At 45.8% G+C, this 22,518-nt stretch overlaps 1 protein-coding gene across 2 annotated transcripts in view; it reads right to left on the minus strand.

Annotated features, from left to right (window-relative positions):
• Window positions 1-8,424: 8,424 nt before the first annotated feature.
• Window positions 8,425-22,518, minus strand: part of CEP120 (centrosomal protein 120) — a 189,238-nt gene continuing 175,144 nt past the window's right edge. Inside the window, exon 20 of one of the 2 annotated variants that reach the window (XM_069753631.1) lies at window positions 8,425-9,720. In XM_069753631.1, coding sequence (XP_069609732.1) covers window positions 9,486-9,720 — 235 coding nt within the window. In that variant the 3' untranslated portion in view covers window positions 8,425-9,485. The remainder of the gene's footprint in view (window positions 9,721-22,518) is intronic. The other variant, XM_069753624.1, reaches the window with a different exon arrangement.

The following is a 22,518-nucleotide window of genomic DNA, read 5'->3' on the forward strand; positions in this document are numbered from 1 at the left end:
CTCTGAAAAGTCTGCAAAAGTTCCTGGGCTTTGCTAATTTTTATCGTCGCTTCATCTGCAATTTTTCTAGTATTGCCAAACCATTGACCGATTTGACCAAGAAGGGTGCTGATTTGGTCAATTGGTCTTCTGCTGCTGTGGAAGCTTATCAAGAGTTGAAGCGTCGTTTTTCTTCTGCCCCTGTGTTGTGTCAACCAGATGTTTCTCTTCCGTTCCAGGTCGAGGTTGATGCTTCTGAGATTGGAGCAGGGGCTGTTTTGTCGCAGAGAGGTTCTGATTGCTCAGTGATGAAACCATGCGCTTTTTTTTCCAGGAAGTTTTCGCCTGCTGAGCGAAATTATGATGTGGGCAACCGAGAGTTGCTGGCCATGAAGTGGGCATTCGAGGAGTGGCGTCATTGGCTTGAAGGAGCTAAGCATCGCGTGGTGGTATTGACTGATCATAAGAACTTGACTTATCTTGAGTCTGCTAAGCGGTTGAATCCTAGACAGGCTCGTTGGTCGCTGTTTTTTGCCCATTTTGACTTTGTGATTTCGTACCTTCCGGGCTCTAAAAATGTGAAGGCGGATGCTCTGTCTAGGAGTTTTGTGCCCGACTCTCCGGGTTTGTCTGAGCCGGCGGGTATCCTCAAGGAAGGAGTAATTGTGTCTGCCATCTCCCCTGATTTGCGGTGGGTGCTGCAAAAATTTCAGGCTAATAAACCTGATCGTTGTCCAGCGGAGAGACTGTTTGTCCCTGATAGGTGGACCAATAAAGTTATCTCTGAGGTTCATTGTTCGGTGTTGGCTGGTCATCCTGGAATCTTTGGTACCAGAGAGTTAGTGGCTAGATCCTTTTGGTGGCCGTCTCTGTCGCGGGATGTGCGTGCTTTTGTGCAGTCCTGTGGGATTTGTGCTCGGGCTAAGCCCTGCTGTTCTCGTGCCAGTGGGTTGCTTTTGCCCTTGCCGGTCCCGAAGAGGCCTTGGACACATATCTCTATGGATTTTATTTCTGATCTTCCCGTTTCTCAAAAGATGTCAGTCATTTGGGTGGTCTGTGATCGCTTTTCTAAGATGGTCCATCTGGTACCCTTGTCTAAATTGCCTTCCTCCTCTGATTTGGTGCCATTGTTCTTCCAGCATGTGGTTCATTTACATGGCATTCCAGAGAATATCGTTTCTGACAGAGGTTCCCAGTTTGTTTCAAGGTTTTGGCGAGCCTTTTGTGGTAGGATGGGCATTGACTTGTCTTTTTCCTCGGCTTTCCATCCTCAGACTAATGGCCAGACCGAACGAACCAATCAGACCTTGGAAACATATCTGAGATGCTTTGTTTCTGCCGATCAGGATGACTGGGTGTCCTTTTTGCCTTTGGCTGAGTTCGCCCTTAATAATCGGGCCAGCTCGGCTACCTTGGTTTCGCCATTTTTCTGCAATTCTGGGTTCCATCCTCGTTTCTCTTCAGGACAGGTTGAGTCTTCGGACTGTCCTGGTGTGGATACTGTGGTGGACAGGTTGCAGCAGATTTGGACTCATGTAGTGGACAATTTGACCTTGTCCCAGGAGAAGGCTCACCGTTTCGCTAATCGCAGACGCCGTGTGGGTCCTCGACTTCGTGTTGGGGATCTGGTTTGGTTATCTTCTCGTCATATTCCTATGAAGGTTTCCTCTCCTAAGTTTAAACCTCGTTTCATTGGTCCATATAGGATTTCTGAGGTTCTTAATCCTGTGTCTTTTCGTCTGACCCTTCCAGATTCTTTTTCCATACATAACGTATTCCATAGGTCATTGTTGCGGAGATACGTGGCACCTATGGTTCCATCTGTTGATCCTCCTGCCCCGGTTTTGGTGGAGGGGGAATTGGAGTATATTGTGGAGAAGATTTTGGATTCTCGTGTTTCTAGACGGAAACTCCAGTATCTGGTTAAATGGAAGGGTTATGCTCAGGAAGATAATTCCTGGGTTTTTGCCTCTGATGTCCATGCTCCCGATCTTGTTCGTGCCTTTCATGTGGCTCATCCTGGTCGGCCTGGGGGCTCTGGTGAGGGTTCGGTGACCCCTCCTCAAGGGGGGGGAACTGTTGTGAATTCTGTGGCAGAGCTCCCTCCTGTGGTCACAAGTGGTACTTCGGCTGATTCTCTCTGTGAGCTTCTGTTGGTGGAGGGAAGTGGTACTGCGGCTTCTGAGTTTCCTCCCTCAGGTGATCTGGTGAGGTCGTTAGGTGCTTCTCTACTTAACTCCACCTAATGCTTTGATCCTGGCTTCCTGTCAATGTTCCAGTGTTGGACTTGCTTTTCCCTGGATCATTCCTGTGGCCTGCTGCTCTGCATAGGCAAGTTCTTCTTTGCTATTTGTTTGCTATTTTTTCTGTCCAGCTTGTCTAATTTGTTGCTGGAAGCTCTGGGACGCAGAGGGTGTACCTCCGTGCCGTTAGTTCGGTACGGAGGGTCTTTTTGCCCCCTTTGCGTGGTTTTCTTTAGGGTTTTGTGTAGACCGCAAAGTTGCCTTTTCTATCCTCGCTCTGTTAAGAAAGTCGGACCTCACTTTGCTGAATCTATTTCATCTCTACGTTTGTCTTTTCATCTTAACTCACAGTCATTATGTGTGGGGGGCTGCCTTTTCCTTTGGGGTATTTCTCTGAGGCAAGGTAGGCTTATTTTCTATCTTCAGGCTAGTTAGTTTCTCAGGCTGTGCCGAGTTGCATAGGCAAAGTTAGGCGCAATCCACGGCTGCCTCTAGTGTTGTTTGGAGAGGATTAGGGATTGCGGTCTGCAGAGTTGCCACGTCTCAGAGCTCGTTCTATGATTTTGGGTTATTGTCAGATCACTGTATGTGCTCTGACCACTATGTCCATTGTGGTACTGAATTGCCTTTCATAACAGCATCCCAAGGGACGAAATTTGAACTTTCAAGGTACTAACCGCAAAACCTTGATCTAGTCCTGAAGGAACTCTAGGATTTCTATTAGGGGTACCCTTCCCCCAAAGTGGACTCTGTGGATGACAGGAACTTCTTCCAGGTTCTACCATAAATTCTTTAAGTCCTTTTTTTTTTATATAAGAAACAAAGGAGAATACAATCCTCTCCTTTTCAGTCGGTGGAACTTCCAGTAAAACGTTCTTTTCTAAAAGGTTTAACACCTTTGTCTCTAATCTGTGTTTTTCCTGCAGAGATGCTCGTGGGTTATTATCCGCTGCCTTCTCCAGGATATCGTCCAGGACTGTGCAAAATAAGTATTCTCCTTTGCAAGGGAGAGAGAACAACTTCCCTTTGCTTGTATGTCCCCTGGCCAGCACTTTAACCAAACAGTTCTACGACCTGCATTAGAAAGTGCTGCCAATCTAGCTAAATCTGTCCAGGTATCTGACAGGAAAGCCGTTGCCCCTTTAATTACTGGGAATGTGGCCAAGTTGGAATCTTGGGATGAACAATCCCTCAGCTGATCTTCTAATCTACTCAGCCAGACCATAAGTGATCTGGATGTACAAGTTGCCACTATGGCTGGTTTCAGAGCACCAGCCACCGACTCCCAGGTAAGAGTTAAGCGAATTTGCTCGTGTCCCTACTTATTCGGTAAGCTATAGTTCTTACCGAATAAGCTGCAGAGGGAACCCGGGTTCCTGGATTGCGCCTATGTGACAGTCACAACAAACAGGCTCTCCATTCATGTGTTGTGACTGTCACACAGCTGCGACACATGCAGCTGCGGAGCTGAACAGCTGATCAGCTGGCGCAATGCAGGAAGCTGGGTTCCCTCTGCAGCATATTTTGTAAGCGCTATAGCTTGCCAAATAAGCAGGGACCCGAGCAAATTCGCTCAACTCTACTCCCAGGTACCCTTGAGAAAGGTATACATTTTTCGGTCTAGGCGGTCTTTTAATAAACCTGCATGCTCAAAGGGAAGAGATTATTTTCTTGGGGCATTAGAAATCGCAACATCTAGTTTCAGTGATTTATTCCAGGACTTTGTTGTCGCCTCTTCAAAGGGGTATTTACTTTTGAAGGAAGATGGTAGGGGGGCCTTTTTCTCTGGTCTTTCCCATTCTTTATTTATGAGTCCTTGTACTTTCTCATTATTAGGGAAGGTTTTAAGCTTTCTCAGATCCAGAGTCCCAAACATTATGTCCTGAACTGATTTGCTTGATTTCTGATCGACTAAACCCATTGTGGAATTTACAGCTTTTACTAGATTGTCTACCTCTTTCAGGAGGAAACAATAACCCACATCTGAGTCCCTTCTGGATGAGGATGAACCTAAAGAATAATCCAGAACCCCCTCATATGACTGCGTAGCTGATAATGTGGGATATCTCTTGGTCTTGCGTCTGTGAGGTATTTCCCCTGAATGGACTAGGGATCTCGACGAATTCTCCACCTCTGTCTTAATGAGGGATTTTAAACTGGAGGAAAAATTCAGGATCTCTTCTGTTATTGTCTCGCCAATACAAGACTGGCACAATTTTTTAGGCCATACACTGGCTGACTCCTGACCACACAGAGCTCAAGCCCTATGATTAGTCTTTCCTAAACACTTCTTTGGGGTCTCCTAGCCACAGAGGTAAGAGGAAAGAATGAGAGAAACTTAATATGCTGACATTCTCATAGATCACTCAGCACTCAGAATATAAAGGGGTAACGGAACGGGAGGCAGAATGTCATCCGAAAGCTCTCCTATAGAGACAGAGGAATCTTCTATTCTGCTGGAGCTGTGCCGACTTGACCTGGAATCCCAGGTCCTGGTCCTACGTACTCCGCTCGAGCGTCCAGCACTTCTATCCTGGTGTGGCCACTGTTTCTCCTGAGAGCGCTTTGGACACAGGAGACTCTGTGGCTGCTTTAGCTCCAAGTGCTCCAGCATTGTATGCTGCTGCTGCTGCTGCCGCTGTGGAGGGGGCTGTTGTGTCTCTATGGTGAAAAAGCACACGTGTCTCTGCATGGCCGGTGATTAACTATTAAGTATGGTAATTCTAAGAGATCTGTCAGCTGGCATGCTCCTGGAGCTCCCAGTACCCATTCTGGAGGTATTAACCCAGGTGAAAGGTACCAGCCACGTCATCAGGGCATGACTTTGCTGGGATGCCTGGCTACCAACGCTTCCAGCTCTCCCGACACCGACCGCAGCAAAGATAGAGCCCTGTCCTTACTGACCGTTCCAGGTCTGTGAACTTGTCTTCTGCTGCCGTGCAAAAAGGTTCCCCCGTCTAGGAAAGGAAATCACTAATGTGGAGAGAGGTGCCGCCCTTTTTATTTTGAAGGTTTCCCGTACTTAAATTGCGGACCCACTCTCCAGTTGATGCTGTCGTGGGTGACAGAAAAACCTCAATATGTGTTCAGCGTAGAGCGCTGGGTAAATGTGATCCCAAACACTGTGTAAAATGTTCCCAATAAAAGTTTCAACTCAATCCACCAAAAAACAAGTGCCCATTCCCGACAGTCATCTATTAACGGAAATATAAGGGGATTCCACATTACTGATAGTACAAAGACTCTGGAAAAGCGAAATGGCCCTTGCCCCCCAAAAGAACTTCAGCAGATTCTGCGCTCCAAATCAAGATGCCCCCCCTTTCTGAGCCCCAGTGTGCCAAACCACATTTAGCATCCACGTTTGGTACTTCTGTAGAGATGAGAGCCCGTTTAATTTACGGGTGCACGTTTCCAGAGGCAGAAACTGGGCACTACCACATACTGGTCATTACAACGGCAGTTTGCAATTTTCACTCAGCAACATCAACTGCTGCTTATTTCTGGAAAACACCCATGGAGTAAATAGTCACTACACCTGTATATAAATTCCCAAAGGGGTATAATTTCCCAAATGAGATTACTTGAGGAGGAATTTTGCTGTTCTAGCACTTAGGGGCTCTGTATATGGAATTTCTATTCTAGGAAAACCTGCGCTCCAGGAGGCAATTGGCGCTCTGTCCTTCCCAAGTCTCGCCATGTGGTTACCCAGTACTGTATAGCCACATAAGTGGTATTTCTACATTCAGCAGAAATTGTGGGACAATTCTGGTGCCATTTTTTACCCATTTCACAGTGTGAAAATGTAAAATCTGGGGGATAAAACAAAATTTGGGTGGTAAAAATGTAATTTTTTTTTCTTTAAAGCCCAATGATACAAAATTCTGTGATCCACCTGTGGTGTCAATATGATCACTGCACCCCTAGATAAATTAATTGAGGTGTAGTTTGTAAAACGGGGCCTCTTGTGGGGAATTCTGCTGTTCTGGCATCTTAGGGGCTGTATGCCAGTGTGACATGGCACCCTCAGACCAGTCCAGCAAAATCTGAACTCCAAAATGGCACTTCTCACCTTCTGAGCTTTGCACTGTGATTAAAAAGTTATTTTTGACCAAATATAGAGTATCAGTGTACTCATGAGAAATTTCACAACAAATTTTGTAATCCATTTTCTCCTGTTACCTTATGAAAATAAAAATTTGGAACTAAAAGGATATTTTGTGGGAAAAATTAGATTTTTTTTTATTTTGACGGCTCAACGTTATAAACTTCTGTGAAGCACATGGGGGTTCAAGGTGCTCATCATACAACTAGATAAGTTCCCCGTGGGGTCTAGTTTCCAAAATCATGTCACTTGTGGGGGTTTTCCATTGTTTAGGCACATCAGAGGCTCTCCAATTGTGACATGGCATACGCTAATTATTCTAGCAAATTTTACATTCAAAACGTCAAATGGCGCCCCTTTCCGTCCGAGCCTTGACGTGCACCCAAATAGTGATTTCCCCCAACATATGGGGTATCAGCATGCTTATGAGAAATTAAACAACAAATTTTGGGGTCCATTTTTTCCTGTTACCCTGGCAAAAATAGAAAAAGATTTGGGTCTAAAGTAAAATTTTTGTGAAAAAAAAAGTTAAATGTTGATTTTTTTCTTCCACATTACAAAAACTTCCTGTGAAGCACCTGAAGGGTTAATAAACTTTTTGAATGTTGTTTTGAGCACCATGAGGGGTGCAGTTTTTAGAATGGTGTGACTTTTGGGTATTTTCTGTCATACAGACCCCTCAGTCATTTCAAATGTAATGTGGTTCCTAAAAAAAAAAAAAAAATGGTTTTGCAAATTTTGTTGGAAAAATAAGAAAATCGCTGGTGTTAGGTGTCGAGTTCCTGCCGCTGCACAGGGGGAATATCGAACCATGTCCGCTGCAGTCTCCCATTCTTCTCCAGCCTGTAGCAGCTCCTATTTGTCCTCTAGGAAGGTCCTGGAGAGCTACAACTATAAAAGGTTTGCATGGCCGCACGGCCATGCGCTGGTATCATTTGTGCTTGGCTGTTGCCAGTGGATACTCTACCACTCAGTTTATATGTGGTAAAAAAATATTTAGAATTGAGAGTCCTCAGTGATTGATACCTTTTAATGGCCAACTGAAAAGATGGTAATAAATTGCAAGCTACTATCTATCTACTGGCTAACACGGTACCAAGATATATTACTTTCCTGTATTTATATGTGGTGTGAGTCGGTTTAGCTTTGGGGCTGTACACTCAGGCAGGCAGCTAGAGTCAGTGGGGGCAATTAGCCTTGGCTTAGCATCTGGTTCCTTCATGTGTGCAGTTAGCACAGAAGAGTTCCAGAGCAAGCACAACCCTAGTTAGGGTATTATTCTGTGTACAGCGCAACTCTGTGAGGCAACAAAGCTCGCTTTCATTTCACACGGGGTGAAGTTTAACCCATGTGTGAGCTCAGTGTCCATCCGCCATTACTTTGCAGCAGGTATCTCTGCACGGTGGACCCCGGGCTGCAAACACACCTCGTATCAATCTCTCTATTACTTGGTGCGTTCCGCTAGCCCTAACAGCTGGTCAACTTTTAACCCTTATAATATGTTAAAGAAAAATTAGGCTTCAAATATTGTGCTGATGTAAGTAAAGTAGACATGTAGGAAATGTTATTTATTAACTATTTTGTCTGACACAAGTATCTAATTTAAGAACGTAAAAATTAAAAGTTTGGAAACTGCAAAATTTTCAAAAAATTCTCACAAAATTTCCATTTTTTACCCACAAATAAACGCAAGTTATATGGAACAAATTTTAACACTTTCATGAAGTACAATAGGTCATGAAGAAACAATCTCCGAATTAGTGGGATCCATTGAAGCGTTCCAGAGTTATTACCACATAAAGTGACACTGGTCAAAGCTTGTAAAATTTCTCCTTGTAATGTACAGGCTTGGGGAGTGAAGGAGTTAAATATTATGCTGTCTTATCAGTGAAAAGTCACCTAGTGTCAGCCACTAGGTGCCTACATTCTATCTAACTTGCGGTCCATAATATGTTGTCTAGTATAATAAGAGAATTTTAAAAAAAGTACTATGCAAGAGAAGGCACTTCATTCAAAATTAAACAAAACCCCCACACATAAGGTAGAATGGGAGAACAAAAAAAGTACCAAAAAATGCAGTAAAATATAATTTTTTTAAAAATAATTTTAAAACCACAATGGAAAAAAGCAGAGGCAGAAACGCCGAAAAAGGGGGACGCCAAGCAAAAGAAGATTGGATGTGAAGTGAAGAGAGGGGGTAAATACAAGTACAATGACTGCCCCTGACCAAGTAATCAATCACCATGTATATGTATAAATCCCCTGAAAAGACATATATTATGATGGCAGACATGCAGGCACATTTAATAACAGTAAGGCATGAGGATGAAAAAAATATACAATATCCCTCCTGATATGATAGACAAACAAAGGCTGCATCAGAGGTGTTTACACAAATGCAATATTATCAGCTGGATTCTGGGCTTGTCAGAGATAGATTGTATAAGATATCTATTACCGTTGTGGTAAAAGCCTGCCACTGGAAGTCTGCTCTGGCATCCCCTTACCCCGACGCGCATTTCGCCGCCATCTTCAATCTATTCAGTCACTTAAAAGGAGTGGATAGAAAGTTACAAAGCAGAGGAATCAGGACAAGTCTGGGCCTGTTAGACTGTCCAATACACTGAAGTGTACTACAAGTACTAACCTGTTCAGGTGGGTGATGGCAGCAAGATGATGCTTTTGTGTAAAAGAACAGATATGCGTCAAATACTTTTTGACTGAAAATGATACAATATAGGACGGTCTCTAATTATTTGCTATCAAGTTTTCTAAGAGAACATGTCAAAGGTGGTTTAAATATGAACCATTTTATTAGAAAACTGTGGATACTTTTAGACATTTCCAAAACCACCCAGAATTTACCATTTTCAAAATCACTGCACTGGCAAATTCAGAAGATAAAAAAAAACACAGAACAAAAACATTGCACAAAAAAGGGTCATAAATAAAAATGAATGGGTTTTTAGTACACTCTTAAATTACAATATTACAAAAATATTAAGCGATCTGTTCAAGAAATGTAAAAATATGATGCTTAAAAACAATACAGAGCCTTAGCCCTTTATATCTTTTTAACATGCAGGTTAAATTGAACCATGGATAGTAATCATCAATCATTAGAGCACAGTGCGTTGATCCTGCCAAACATGGCTAAAGCGTCATCTTATACTCCTTTTTGCCATTGCCTCTCGAATTTGGCGATCCAGCTCACTAATGATCCGATCTTCATGAGTATAAACGCCGGTTCTTAACAAGGTGTCTCTCTCTTCAATTAGGCGAGACAGAAAGTCATCCAAACCTTCATCTTGTGGCTTGGACCCTGAGGCTGTCACTCTTCGTTCCTGGCTTTTAGAAGCTTCAGGCTGTTGTTTTTGGTCTTCTTGAAGCCGGAGTCTAATGGAAATAGAAAATGTTTCTGGCTTAGTGAAATAAGAGAAGTTCATATTACAAATTACCTATCAGAGCAGTAAAGACAAAGAAATGCATGAATTTATTAATGTATTTCAGCACTTAATTATGAAAAGTGTTAAAGTAAAGGGTCTATATTGACTTTTAGGATTGCTACATCCAATAGGTGGCGTTATCAGCCAAGTCCTATACTCTGAAGAGGCTCTTTGTATAATCAGATCCATAGCACTGAGCATCAAGCTCACATCAGACCCTGCTACCAGAGGAACTCATGGCACACTTAGCAATCACTGTCTTTTACACACACAAGATCTAGCTCAAATCTGGTAAATAGTCAGGTGACTTTAAAGAAAATCTGTCACCAGGTTTTTGCTGCCCCAACTGAGAGAGCATGATGAGACAGCAGAGACTAACCAGAGAACAAAAACAAAATTAAATTGATATATAGGATAAAATTTTACTTTTAATATTTCCGATTAAAAGACCAAAGACAGACAATCACCGTAAATATATACCGTGCCCATTATGTTCACACTATAATAAATCCCCTGAACTCCATATCTGCAGTAGCTAAAGCAGATAAAATGGTCCAACACAAACTACAGTTGATACCAAGAACACATCACATTATCTGCTTTAGGTCTGTCACTTTTCCTCCACTATTTTTGGTGGGGCAGCTCTGGGAGACACAAGCCTATTTATCCCAGGGACTCCCAGGGTCAGCCGCTGTGGGTGTGGGGCACCATATCCGATGAAAAGTAGGATGCCAACCTCCACTGTTAGGTAGGATTGGATTTAGCAGGGAACAGCTTAAGGTACCTTCACACTGAACGATATCGCTAGCGATCCGTGACGTTGCAGCGTCCTGGCTAGCGATATCGTTGAGTTTGACAGGCAGCAGCGATCAGGATCCTGCTGTGACATTGTTGGTCGGAGCAGAAAGTCCAGAACTTTATTTCATCGCTGGACTCCCGCAGACATCGATGAATCGGCGTGTGTGACGCCGATTCAGCGATGTCTTCACTGGTAACCAGGGTAAACATCGGGTTACCAAGCGCAGGGCCACGCTTAGTAACCCGATGTTTACCCTGGTTACCAGCGTAAACGTAAAAAAAAAACCAAACACTACATACTTACATTCCGGTGTCTGTCCCCCGGCGCTGTGCTTCTCTGCACTGTGTAAGCGTCGGCCGGAAAGCAGAGCACAGCGGTGACGTCACCGCTGTGCTTTCCGGCTGGCGCTCACAGTCAGAGCAGAGAAGCACAGCGCCGGGGGACAGACACCGGAATGTAAGTATGTAGTGTTTTTTTTTTTACGTTTACGCTGGTAACCAGGGTAAACATCGTGTTACTAAGCGCGGCCCTGCGCTTAGTAACCCGATGTTTACCCTGGTTACCAGGGGACTTCGCATAGTTGGTCGCTGGAGAGCTGTCTGTGTGACAGCTCTCCAGCGACCACACAGTGACGCTGCAGGATCGGGATCGTTGTATAGATCGCTGCAGCGTCGCTAAATGTGACGGTACCTTTAGTCAGGTACTTCATGTGTTTATTATCTATATGCCACCTTATTTGTGCTGTACTGTTCACTTAGCTTTTTTAAATCCTCCGATAATTGTCTGTCTATATCTTATCTGAGATAAGACACCCTATTGTCCTTATCTCCTGCACTGGAAAGGTTGTTGCTCCTCTGACTCACTAGCACAGGGATACTTAAGGTACCGTTACACTAAACGACTTACCAACGATCAGGACCAGCGATACGACCTGGCTGTGATCGTTGGTAAGTCGTTGTGTGGTCGCTGGGGAGCTGTCACACAGACAGCTCTCTCCAGCGACCAACGATCAGGGGAAAGACTTCGGCATCGTTGAAACGGTCTTCATCGATGCCGAAGTCCCTGGGTAACCAGGGTAAATATCGGGTTACTAAGCGCAGGGCCGCGCTTAGTAGCCCGATATTTACCCTGGTTACCATTGTAAAAGTAAAAAAAAAAAAAAAAAAAAAAACAGTACATACTCACATTCCGATGTCTATCACGTCCCCCGACATCACCGCTGTGCTCTGCTTTACGGCCGGCGCTGACACAGTCAGTGCGGGAAGCGGACGCCGGAGGATGTGACAGACATCGGAATGTGAGTATGTACTGTTTTTTTTTTTTTAACTTTTACAATGGTAACCAGAGTAAATGTCGGGTTACTAAGCGCGGCCCTGCGCTTAGTAACCCGATATTTATCCTGTTTACCAGTGAACACATCGCTGGATCGGCGTCACACACGCCGATCCAGCAATGACAGCGGGTGATCAGCGACCAAAAAAAGTTCCTGATCATTCCCCAGCGACCAACGATCTCCCAGCAGGGGCCTGATCGTTGGTCGCTGTCACACATAACGAGATCGTTAGCGGGATCGTTGCTACATCACAAAAAGCATGACGTTGCAACGATATCGTTAACGAAATCGTTGTGTGTGAAGGTACCTTTAGGAAATTTAAGGGCAGCCGCCGAAGAGCGGGGGCGCCATCACTCGATTATCTTTCTAGGGTGCCAAACTCCGCTGACAGGCAGGTATGGAGTTCAGGGGATTTATTATAGTGTGAACATAGTGGGCATGGTATAGATGTACGGTGATTGTTGTCTGCCTTTGGTCTTTCAATTGGAAATATTAAAATGGGGATTTTTGTGTACTTACCGTAAAATCCTTTTCTCCGAGCCATTCATTGGGGACACAGACCGTGGGTGTATGCTGCTGCCACTAGGAGGCTGACACTAAGTGATACTAAAAGTTAGCTCCTCCCCAGCAGTATACACCCTCCTGCTGGCTCTCAGCTAACGAGTTCGGTGCAAAAGCAGTAGGAGATCAATAACAACATATGAGCGTATAGCATGTCATATTATATACAGTATGAGAGTATAGCATTATAAAACAAGCACAAGCTAATAACAGGGTGGGAGCTGTGTCCTCCAATGAATGGCTCGGAGAAAAGGATTTTACGGTGAGTACACAAAAATCCCTATTTCTCCTTCGCCTCATTGGGAGACACAGACCGTGAGACGTCCAAAGCAGTCCCTGGGTGGCGACAACATCAGATCAGGCCCTGTGTAACCGCTACTTACAAGTGCGCCACCGCGGCCTGCAGAGTCCGCCTGCCCAGATTCGCATCTGTGGAAGTGTGGGAATTATAGTGCTTCAAGAAGGCATGCGGACTGGACGAATCCGCAAGCTTGCAGGCGTGCTTGCCGACGAATGGTGCCTAGATCCCTTGATAGACAGGGAGAAAGGCTGACATCTAACACGGAAGGACTCCTGGATGGTGAAACAAATCCACCAGGCTAACATGGCCGATGAAACAGCTAATTAATTCCTGTTACCGTCAGGAAGCCTTCTTCTAACCGTCAGGAAGCCCAAATAAAGTGTCCAACATTCAGAAGGATGCCGTCCTCGATACGTACCTACTCAGAGCACTCACTTCGTCCAGATTATGGGGAACCCATTCCGTTTTGTGGACTGGAGCTGAAAGAGATGAGGGAAGGATGATGCCCTTGTAACAGTGGGAATACAATATTACCTTGGTAACAAGGGAAGGGGATGGCCTGAGGACAACCTTGCCTTGATGGTAATAAGGAAAAAAGTCTGAAAGAACAGAGCAGCAAGCTCTGAAGACTCATCAGGATGACAAGATCGCAGAGAAAAAAGGGCGACCTTCCCTGATAGAAAAGTCTGTCCGGATCAAAACGAGTCTACTGTAAGACTCCCAGGACCATTAAAGTCCCAAAGATCTAACGGTATGCGATAGAGAAGAACTACATATGAAAACTCCCTGCGAGAAAGTCCCTACTTGCAGTTTTGTTGCAATAAGAAGGAAAGATACTAGCTCTGCAAACAAAAAACTGATGTGGTCAGTGTGGATCTCTGAGGATCACTGGGTCCTTTCTGCTTCCGAAGGGCTTTCGGGAGTAGTGGAAGAGGGGTTATGGAAACTGGTACCACGGAAGAACCAGAGCATGCACTGAGATGGCTCTTGGATCTCGAGATCGAATCATGAACTCGAGTACATTGGCGTTCAGCCTGGACGCCATCAGATCTACAACTGGAGAGCTCCAGTGAAGGCAGATCTGATGGAAGACTTCCGGGTGAGGCTCCCACTCACTTGAGGTGAAACCATGATGGCTGAATGTGTCTGCCGTCCAGAGTTCTACTCCAGGGATATGTACTGCCGAGATCACTGAATGATAGATCTCGGCCCATCAGAGAATGTGAGGTACCTCGGCTGTGGTACCTGACCGTGGGTACCTGCTAAATGATTGACGTATGGCACAGCTGTGGCATTATCCAATTGAATTCAGATGGGGTGACCCGCCAGAAGGCAGTGGACCTGCTGTAGGATTAGCCGTACCGTTTGGATCCCCAAAGCAATGATTGCGAGAATAAGACTGGCATTCGTAGTCAATAATAACCATTGAACCGGGAGAAAGGCCCTGGATGAGGAAGGAGCTCAGAGACTACCCTCTGAAAGCCTGTTTGACTTGCTGAAAATGAGCAGACCATTGTTGTCACCACCAGCCACGACCTTGTGTCGAGGGAGAATTACCATCCTTCTGGAAGTGAGCAGGATCATCCTCAAAAAGGATCTGCTGGGCTGGAAATGAGGAAAACTTGTCTAAGTTTAACTGCCAGCCTAGATGAGAGGGTATCGCAAGTGATATAGACGACTCAGCGTAGTCCTGGAAGAGCGGCTAGAAAGTCGACCAAATAGGGCAGGACGACCACGCCTCTGGGGTGCAAGAGGAACATGACAGCCGCCATGACCCTTGTGAACACTCTGGGTGCAGTAGCAAGGCCGAAGGGCAAAGTCGTGACTTGAAAATGCTGTTCGCGAATGGAAAAGCAAAGGAATTTTTGAAGAGGGGAAAAATAGGAATGTGAGGGTAAGCATCCGGAATGTCGATGGATGCCAGAAACTCCACCTTTTTCTGTTAGCGGAGCCGAGGAACTCCATCCGAAGAAGGAGGATCTTGACAAAGGTTGTTAGAAGTTTGAGGTCTAGGATCGGTCTTACTTTTCATTCCCCATTTTGGAACCAAGATCCCTTAGATCTAGACCGTCCTGGACAACCCTTCCACTGCTGGTTGGGTCTGTAGGAAATATAAGATCCTTTGTTAGTCTCCCGCTCAGAAGATTTGATTGGCCAGCTGTACTGTCTTCAGGAAAAGGTTACTGGTGTGAATCAAAGAAGTTAAGGTCTCCGACCAGGAGACCATTGCTCAAGCAACCCATGCGGCGGCTAAAGGTACCTTCACACATAACGATATTGTTAACGATATCGTTGCTTTTTGTGACGTAGCAACGATATCGTTAATAACGACCAACGATCAGGCCCCTGCTGGGAGATCGTTGGTCGCTGAAGAAAGTCCAGAACTTTATTTCGTCGCTGGATCTCCCGTGGACATCGCTGGATCGGCGTGTGTGACACCGATCCAGCGATGTCTTCACTGGTAACCAGGGTAAACATCGGGTAACTAAGCGCAGGGCCGCGCTTAGTAACCCGATGTTTACCCTGGTTACCGTCCTAAAAGTAAAAAAAACAAACAGTACATACTTACCTACCGCTGTCTGTCCTCCAGCGCTGTGCTCTGCACTCCTCCTGTACTGGCTGTGAGCGTCGGTCAGCCGGAAAGCAGAGCGGTGACGTCACCGCTCTGCTTTCCGGCCGCTGTGCTCACACAGACAGTACAGGAGGAGTGCAGAGCACAGCGCTGGAGGACAGACAGCGTTAGGTAAGTATGTACTGTTTGTTTTTTTACTTTTAGGATGGTAACCAGGGTAAACATCGGGTTACTAAGCGCGGCCCTGCGCTTAGTTACCCGATGTTTACCCTGGTTACCGGCATCGTTGGTCGCTGGAGAGCGGTCTGTGTGACAGCTCTCCAGCGACCAAACAGCGACGCTGCAGCGATCCGGATCGTTGTCGGTATCGCTGCAGCGTCGCTTAATGTGAAGGGGCCTTTAGGAAGGGTAGAGCGCCGAACCCGAAGCCGCAAGACGGAACAAACCAGATTTGCTATCTGACAATCCGTGGTATTTTTAATTGATGATACATCGGGCAGGGATACTGGTAGGTATACCACAGGAGATTCTACCCGGTTAATCTGCCAAGTGGCAGAATGCGAGGCTGCATCCAGCAGGTCAGGAAATAGCTATCTCTTGCCATCGCCGCAGTCTTTTGACGGTGCAGAGTTAAAAATTAGGAAACTTCGATCCACCATCCTCTTAACAAGGAAGTGGAGAGGGATCGTCCACCTTCTTGCATCATCTGCTAAATAGTGGTGATGCAAAGCGGGGTGCTTGGATGCCAAAAAGGGTGCCTCTGTACATCCACAGAGTTCAGGTCCCTGGGTGGACAGGGCAGGTTGTCTGGCGTTAGGCCTGGATGCAGAAGAGGATACATGGAGGCGACACTCCATGTGCTCGTCTGTTGATGGTGTTGGGAGATCGGTGCCCTTTAAAGGACCCGTCGCCCTTAAAAATCAGACCAGGCATGGCATGCCACGTAGAGGCTTCTGTCCAGTGAACCGCTTATCCGGACTGAATGGCAAATGCTCTACGAGGGAGTTTAGTCTCCTTATGAGGGACACTGCGTAGTCTAGAGCAGAACCGGAGTCCTCGTCAATGTACAGACATTGGTTGATGATATAAATATGGCAAGTCCAGATCCAAGGCAATATCCGATACATATTCAGAGCCTTGTTCTCAGGAAATCATTGGGGAGATCAGGAAAAGAAAACTTCCATTTTCTAGATGCCTGTACGTTTCTAATACTTGCGGCCCCTGCTAGCTGACGGCTCCCATGTAGGAGAGGGACCATGTATGTTGATCCTGTGAGCACTCCGAGCCTCAGAGGGTTCACGGAGGGATTCAATCTCTTGGTCAGAGAAACCATGGATTGCTGTCAGTGACGAAGTCCACTGAGGGGAACTAGGTACTCTGGGATAAACTGGGATCACCGGCGGAGGGCTCCTGAGCTCATTTGTGACTGGCTTCGAAATGATCATTTGCCTTAAAGACCAGGCAATAGTGGTCATGCGCCTTTAAGACCAGGGAATACTGGTCATGCATCTTTAAGACCAGGGAATACTGGTCATGCACCTTTAAGACCAGGGAATACGGGTCATGTGCCTTTAAGACCAGGGAATACTGATCATGTACCTTTAAGACCAGGGAATACTGATCATGTGCCTCTATCAGGTACTTCCTTACCCGGGTACTGATGTTGCAGTCGTTGTGCCCCTTTAATGCAAAACCGTCACCCCTGTGTGAGGCGACCGGGAGGACCAAGATGGCCACCGGGAGTTGCAGAGGTGATAAAATCTTGCAGAGAGCGAGAAGCGACAATTCAGGGGGCGTAGCCACATACACGATGTGGGCGGAGCCTCAAGACTTCCATGAATAGGCCCAAGCCGGGGACTAAATTTCTGCAGCCGGCGGGAGCGATACCAGCGGTAGAAATGAGGGGCGTTGTAGTGGCCGAGAAAATTGAGCGTTCCTTTGCCAGGCGAAAAGCACCAGAAAAGCGGGCGGAGCCGCCTTAGCGCGCCATTGTGCGGGTGCAGCTTCCGTGATGCGGCCTACACATCGGCCGAAGCCGGGGGCTAAATTTTTGCAGCCGATTGGAGCGTTGCGTCAGGGAGGTGGGCCACAGGGAAGTGGCTGAGGCTGCCTGTCAGCATGTGAATATCCCACTGCAGAGGCCCACCGCTGACTGGATCCACTCACCATCGGTGCACGTCCCGGCATGGAGCTGCCGCGGATGACTGAGTGTCAGCGTCGAGGAAAGCGCGCGCACTCTAATGTTCTGCTGCAGGTCAGATATTGCAGCGTGGACAATGCAGGGACAAAGGTGTAAACCTCAATCCACCATCCCTTTGTTAGGGAGGTGGAGAGGAACCGTCCGCCTCCTTGTGCCATCCGTTTTCACAGTGGTGGGACAGTGGGGGCTGCTCGGACGCCATAGAGAGGGGCTCCTGTGCATCCGCGGAGTTCAGCCCCTTGGTGGACAGGACCAGTTGTCTGGCATTAGGCCTGGGTGGGGAAGAGGATACGTGGAGGCGACACTCCATGTGCTTGTCCGTTTAGGGTGCGAGGAGATCAGTGCCTTTAAGAATCAGCCCAGGCTTGGCATCCCACGTCGCAGGAGAGGGTACAAAGAGGCGACACTCTCCATGCTCGCTTGTTGATGGTTTGGGGAGATCGGAACCTTGAAAGGATCTGTCGCCCCATTCGTCCGTGGAAAAAATAAAATCAAAAATGTAAAAGGTAAAAATAAAATAATAAAGAGCTTTGGGTCTGAATAGCAGACCTGTCCGTGTGCCTCCTACGGACACTAAGCAAGAACTGGTTAGCTGAGAGCCAGCAGGAGGGTGTATACTGCAGGGGAGATCACTTTCTTTGTATCACTTAGTTTCAGCCTCCTAGTGGCAGCAGCATACACCCACGGTCTGTGTCCCCCAATGAGGCGAAGGAGAAAGTTAAATTTTATCCTATATATCAATTTAATTTTGTTTTTTTTCTCTGGTTAGTCCTTTTTTGATTGGTGAATCCTACAGGTTTATGGTCTCTAAAACAATTTCTGAGAAAGCAGAGACCCAGATTACAGCAGTGTCACTTACTAGGCTGCTTTCAGTAGTTTTGATAAAATCATTGCTCCATTTGCTGCAGATCTACCAGCTCTCTGAATGCTGAGCTCTCGATAGTGAGCTACATTTCATTGATGGTATCATGAATTCACAGATGTACTGCTCTAAATTTAGAGAAGATGCTACCATCACTCCGTGCCCTTGGCAGACATGCTCTTTTCCTACATAATGTTCCAAAACACACAACTGCTGCATTTCTGAAGAACAGGGTGAAAGTGATTCAGTGGCCAAATGTCTCCTGATTTGAACCCAACCGAAACTCCTATGGGGAATTCTGAAGAGACAAGTTGAGCATCATTCTCCATCCAGCATGTAAGCTCTAAAAGATGTCGTTCTTGGAGAACGATAGATCATTTTTATGTTTATAGCGCCCACATATTCCATAGAACTTTACAATTTTAGATGGGACTGGTACACACAATAAATACATTACAGAATAAACATAACTCACTTTCTCATCCCTGTCCTCCTCACCTGTCACCCATGTCCAGCAACATGCACACCCCCGCAGAAACCTTGCACACCTAGACACCCACATGCTTTCTGACTCTATCCTACCACTAGCATCCATATCCTCACTCCACGACACAGACACTGCCACTAGTTTCTACAATGCCACTCTTGCATCAGCCATCGACTCGGTCGCCCCTGTCATGCATAGCAGAGTGTGACAAATCAATAGACAACCCTGGCACAATAACATCACTAAAAAGCTTCGGCTAGTATCCAAAATTGCAGAAAGGCGTTGGAAGAAAACGCATTCGCAAGATGATTTCACTGCACTCAAACAAGCAACACTCGCATTCAAATCAGCTCTCACCTCTGCTAAACAGGCCTATTTTACATCCCTCAAATGTTCTTTATTGCACCACCCCAAACAGTTGTTCACCACTTTTAACTCCCTCCTCCGCCCACCACTGCCCCCTCTGAGTTCCCTAATCGTTGCTGAGGACTTTGCCACGCACTTCAAAAATAAGATAGACTAAACAAGGCAGTCTTTGTTGTTAAACCACCACAACACCTTTGTATGCCAGACCAGTGCCCTAACCCCATAACTTCCCTCTCCAAAATGACTGAAGGTGAGCTTGCATATCTTCTCTCCAAATCACACTTCACCACTTTTTCCCTTGACCCCATCCCATCCCACTTCCTCCCCAACCTCACCACCAGACTAATCCCGTCCCTAACCCATCTCTTCAACCTATCACTAACTTCTGGTACCTTCCCCTCTGCTTTCAAAAATGCCACAATCACATCTATCCTCAAAAAGTCACCCCTTGACCCGAGCGCTATGTCCAGCTATCGTCCCATATCTTTGCTCCCATTTGCATCCAAACTCCTTGAGCAGCACGTCCATGCTGAACTTTCCTCTCACTTTGCATCTAACTCTCTCTTCGACACCCTGCAATCAGGCTTCCGTCCCCACCATTCCATTGACACTGCCCTGACCAAAATTACGAACGACCTACTTACAGTGAAAGCTAACAGACAATTCTCTATACTCCTCCTTCTAGACGTGTCCTCTGCCTTTGACACAGTTGACCACTGCCTCCTACTACAGATTCTCTCTTCCTTTGGTGTCAAAGACCTTGCCCTATATTGGATCTCCTCATACCTTACCAACCACACATTTAGCGTTTCCTACTCCCATATTAGTTCTTTATCTCTTGCCCCTCTCGGTTGGTGTCCCTCAAAGCTCCGTCCTACAACCCTTACTCTTCTCAATCTATACATTGTCCTGGGACAACTCAAAGTCCTATGGCTTCCAGTACCATCTATATGCTGATGACACTTAGATCTACCTCTCTGGCCCAGATGTCACTTCTCTGCTCTCCATAATCCCAGAGTGTCTATCAGCCATATCCTCCTTCTTCTCTCGCTTCCTCAAGCTCAATGTGGACATATATGAACTAATTATCTTTCCTCCATCTCGCATATCTTCCCTACCTGATCTATCTATCAAAATAAATGATCAAAATAAATGAAATCACACTTTCACCTGTCCCCGAAATACGCTGCTTTGGAGTAACCCTCGACACCGCCCTGTCCTTCAAACCGCACATCCAAGCGCTCACCACCTCCTGCCGCATCCAGCTCAAAAATATTTCCAGAATCCGTCCTTTCCCCAACCCTCACTCTACTAAAATGCTTGTGCATGCCATAATCATCTCCCGCCTCGACTACTGCAACATCCTCCTCTATGGCCTACCTTCGAACACTCTCACACCCATCCAGTCTGCCCTGAACTCTGCTGCCCAACTAATTAATCTCTCTCCTCGCTACACTCCTGCTTCCCCTCTTTGCAAATCCCTCCACTGGCTCCCAATTTCCCAACGTATCCAGTTTAAACTACTAACACTGACCTACAAAGCCATCCATAACCTTTCTCCTCTGTATATTTCCAAACAAATCTCTCAATGTCTTCCCTCACGTAATCTCCGATCCTCCCAAGACCTCCTTCTCTCCTCCATACTTTTTTGCTCCTCACCCAATCGCCTCCAAGACTTCTCCCGAATATCCCCCATACTCTGGAATTCTGTGCCCCAACATGTCCGGTTATCCACTTAATTTGGATCCTTCAAAAGAATCCTGAAAACCCACCTCTTCAAGAAAGCTTACAACCTGTAATGACCACACGGTCACCTCAACACAAGCGGAGCTACTGCAACCCTTGAACTACTGTCTCCTTCCCCATAATCCTGTAGAATGTAAATCCGCAAGGGCAGGGTCTTCTTCCCTCTGTACCAGTCTGTCGTTGTTAGTTTGTTTACTGTAAGTGATATATGTACATTACAGCCATAATATACTGAATAGGGTCTGCACATAACGCTGCATAAACTGGTCACCATCCAGTATGTGCACAGTGAGGTCAAAAATACTCTGTTGTAAAAAAAAAAAAAAATCAGTTTATACAGATACTATACAGATGATCAGGTTTTAAATACATCAGATAGGGATTATATACATTAGATAGGACTGCTCTATAAGGTTATACCTTGACGATTGGTGGAGCAGCTTGTATACATTTTTTGCAAAAAAAAACGTATCAACAAAATACCCCGTTTTCTTTACATCTTTTGACTAGCACTTGCTTATTACTGTGATTTTTTTTACAACAGAGTATTTTTTACCTCACTGTGCTCTTTTGTGTCTTCAAGTTTTTTGGTGGTGTGAACAGGTTCCTACAGACTTGTTCAATCTGCAAGTAGCCCATGTGTTTCTGGTACCATCCAGTATGTGTACAGTACAGGCACAAAGGGCTATTAAGAGCATGGAGGGTGTGGACGGATGATATGGGGGTTCTGATTTGGAATAAAACTTTGTATAAGCAAAACGGGGATAGTTAGAAAAGTGAGGTGGGGCAATAGGCCAGTCTAAAGAAATGCGTTTTTAGGCCACGCTTAAAACTGGGTATTGGGAATTGAATTGTCCTGGGTAGTGTATTCCAAAAGATTGGCGATAGATGTTATAATGTGGCGCCAACTTGCTGAAGCTACAGTACAGACCAAAAGTTTTGAACACACCTTCTCATTTCAAGATTTTTCTGTATTTTCATGACTATGAAAATTGTACATTCACACTGAAGGCATCAAAACTATGAATTAACACATGTGGAATTATATATGTAACAAAAAATTGTGAGACAACTGAAATTATGTCATATTCTAGGTTCTTCAAAGTAGCCACCTTTTGCTTTGATGACTGCTTTGAACACTCTTGGCATTCTCTTGATGAGCTTCAAGAGGTAGTCACCGGGAATGGTCTTCCAACAATCTTGAAGGAGTTCCCAGACATGCTTAGAACTTATTGGCCCTTTTGCCTTCACTCTGCGGTCCAGTCCAGCTCACCCCAAACCATCTCGATTGGGTTCAGGTCTGGTGACTGTGGAAGCCAGGTCATCTGGCGTTGCACCCAGTCACTCTCCTTCTTGGTCAAAAAGCCTTACAGAGCCTGGAGGTATGTTTGGGGTCATTGTCCTGTTGAAAAATAAATGATGGTCCAACTAAAAGCAAACCGGATGGAATAGCATGCCGCTACAAGATGCTGTGGTAGCCATGCCGGTTCAGTATGCCTTCAATTTTGAATAAATCCCCAA

Source organism: Ranitomeya imitator, chromosome 1 (assembly GCF_032444005.1).
Source record: "Ranitomeya imitator isolate aRanImi1 chromosome 1, aRanImi1.pri, whole genome shotgun sequence".
Lineage (NCBI taxonomy): Eukaryota > Metazoa > Chordata > Amphibia > Anura > Dendrobatidae > Ranitomeya > Ranitomeya imitator.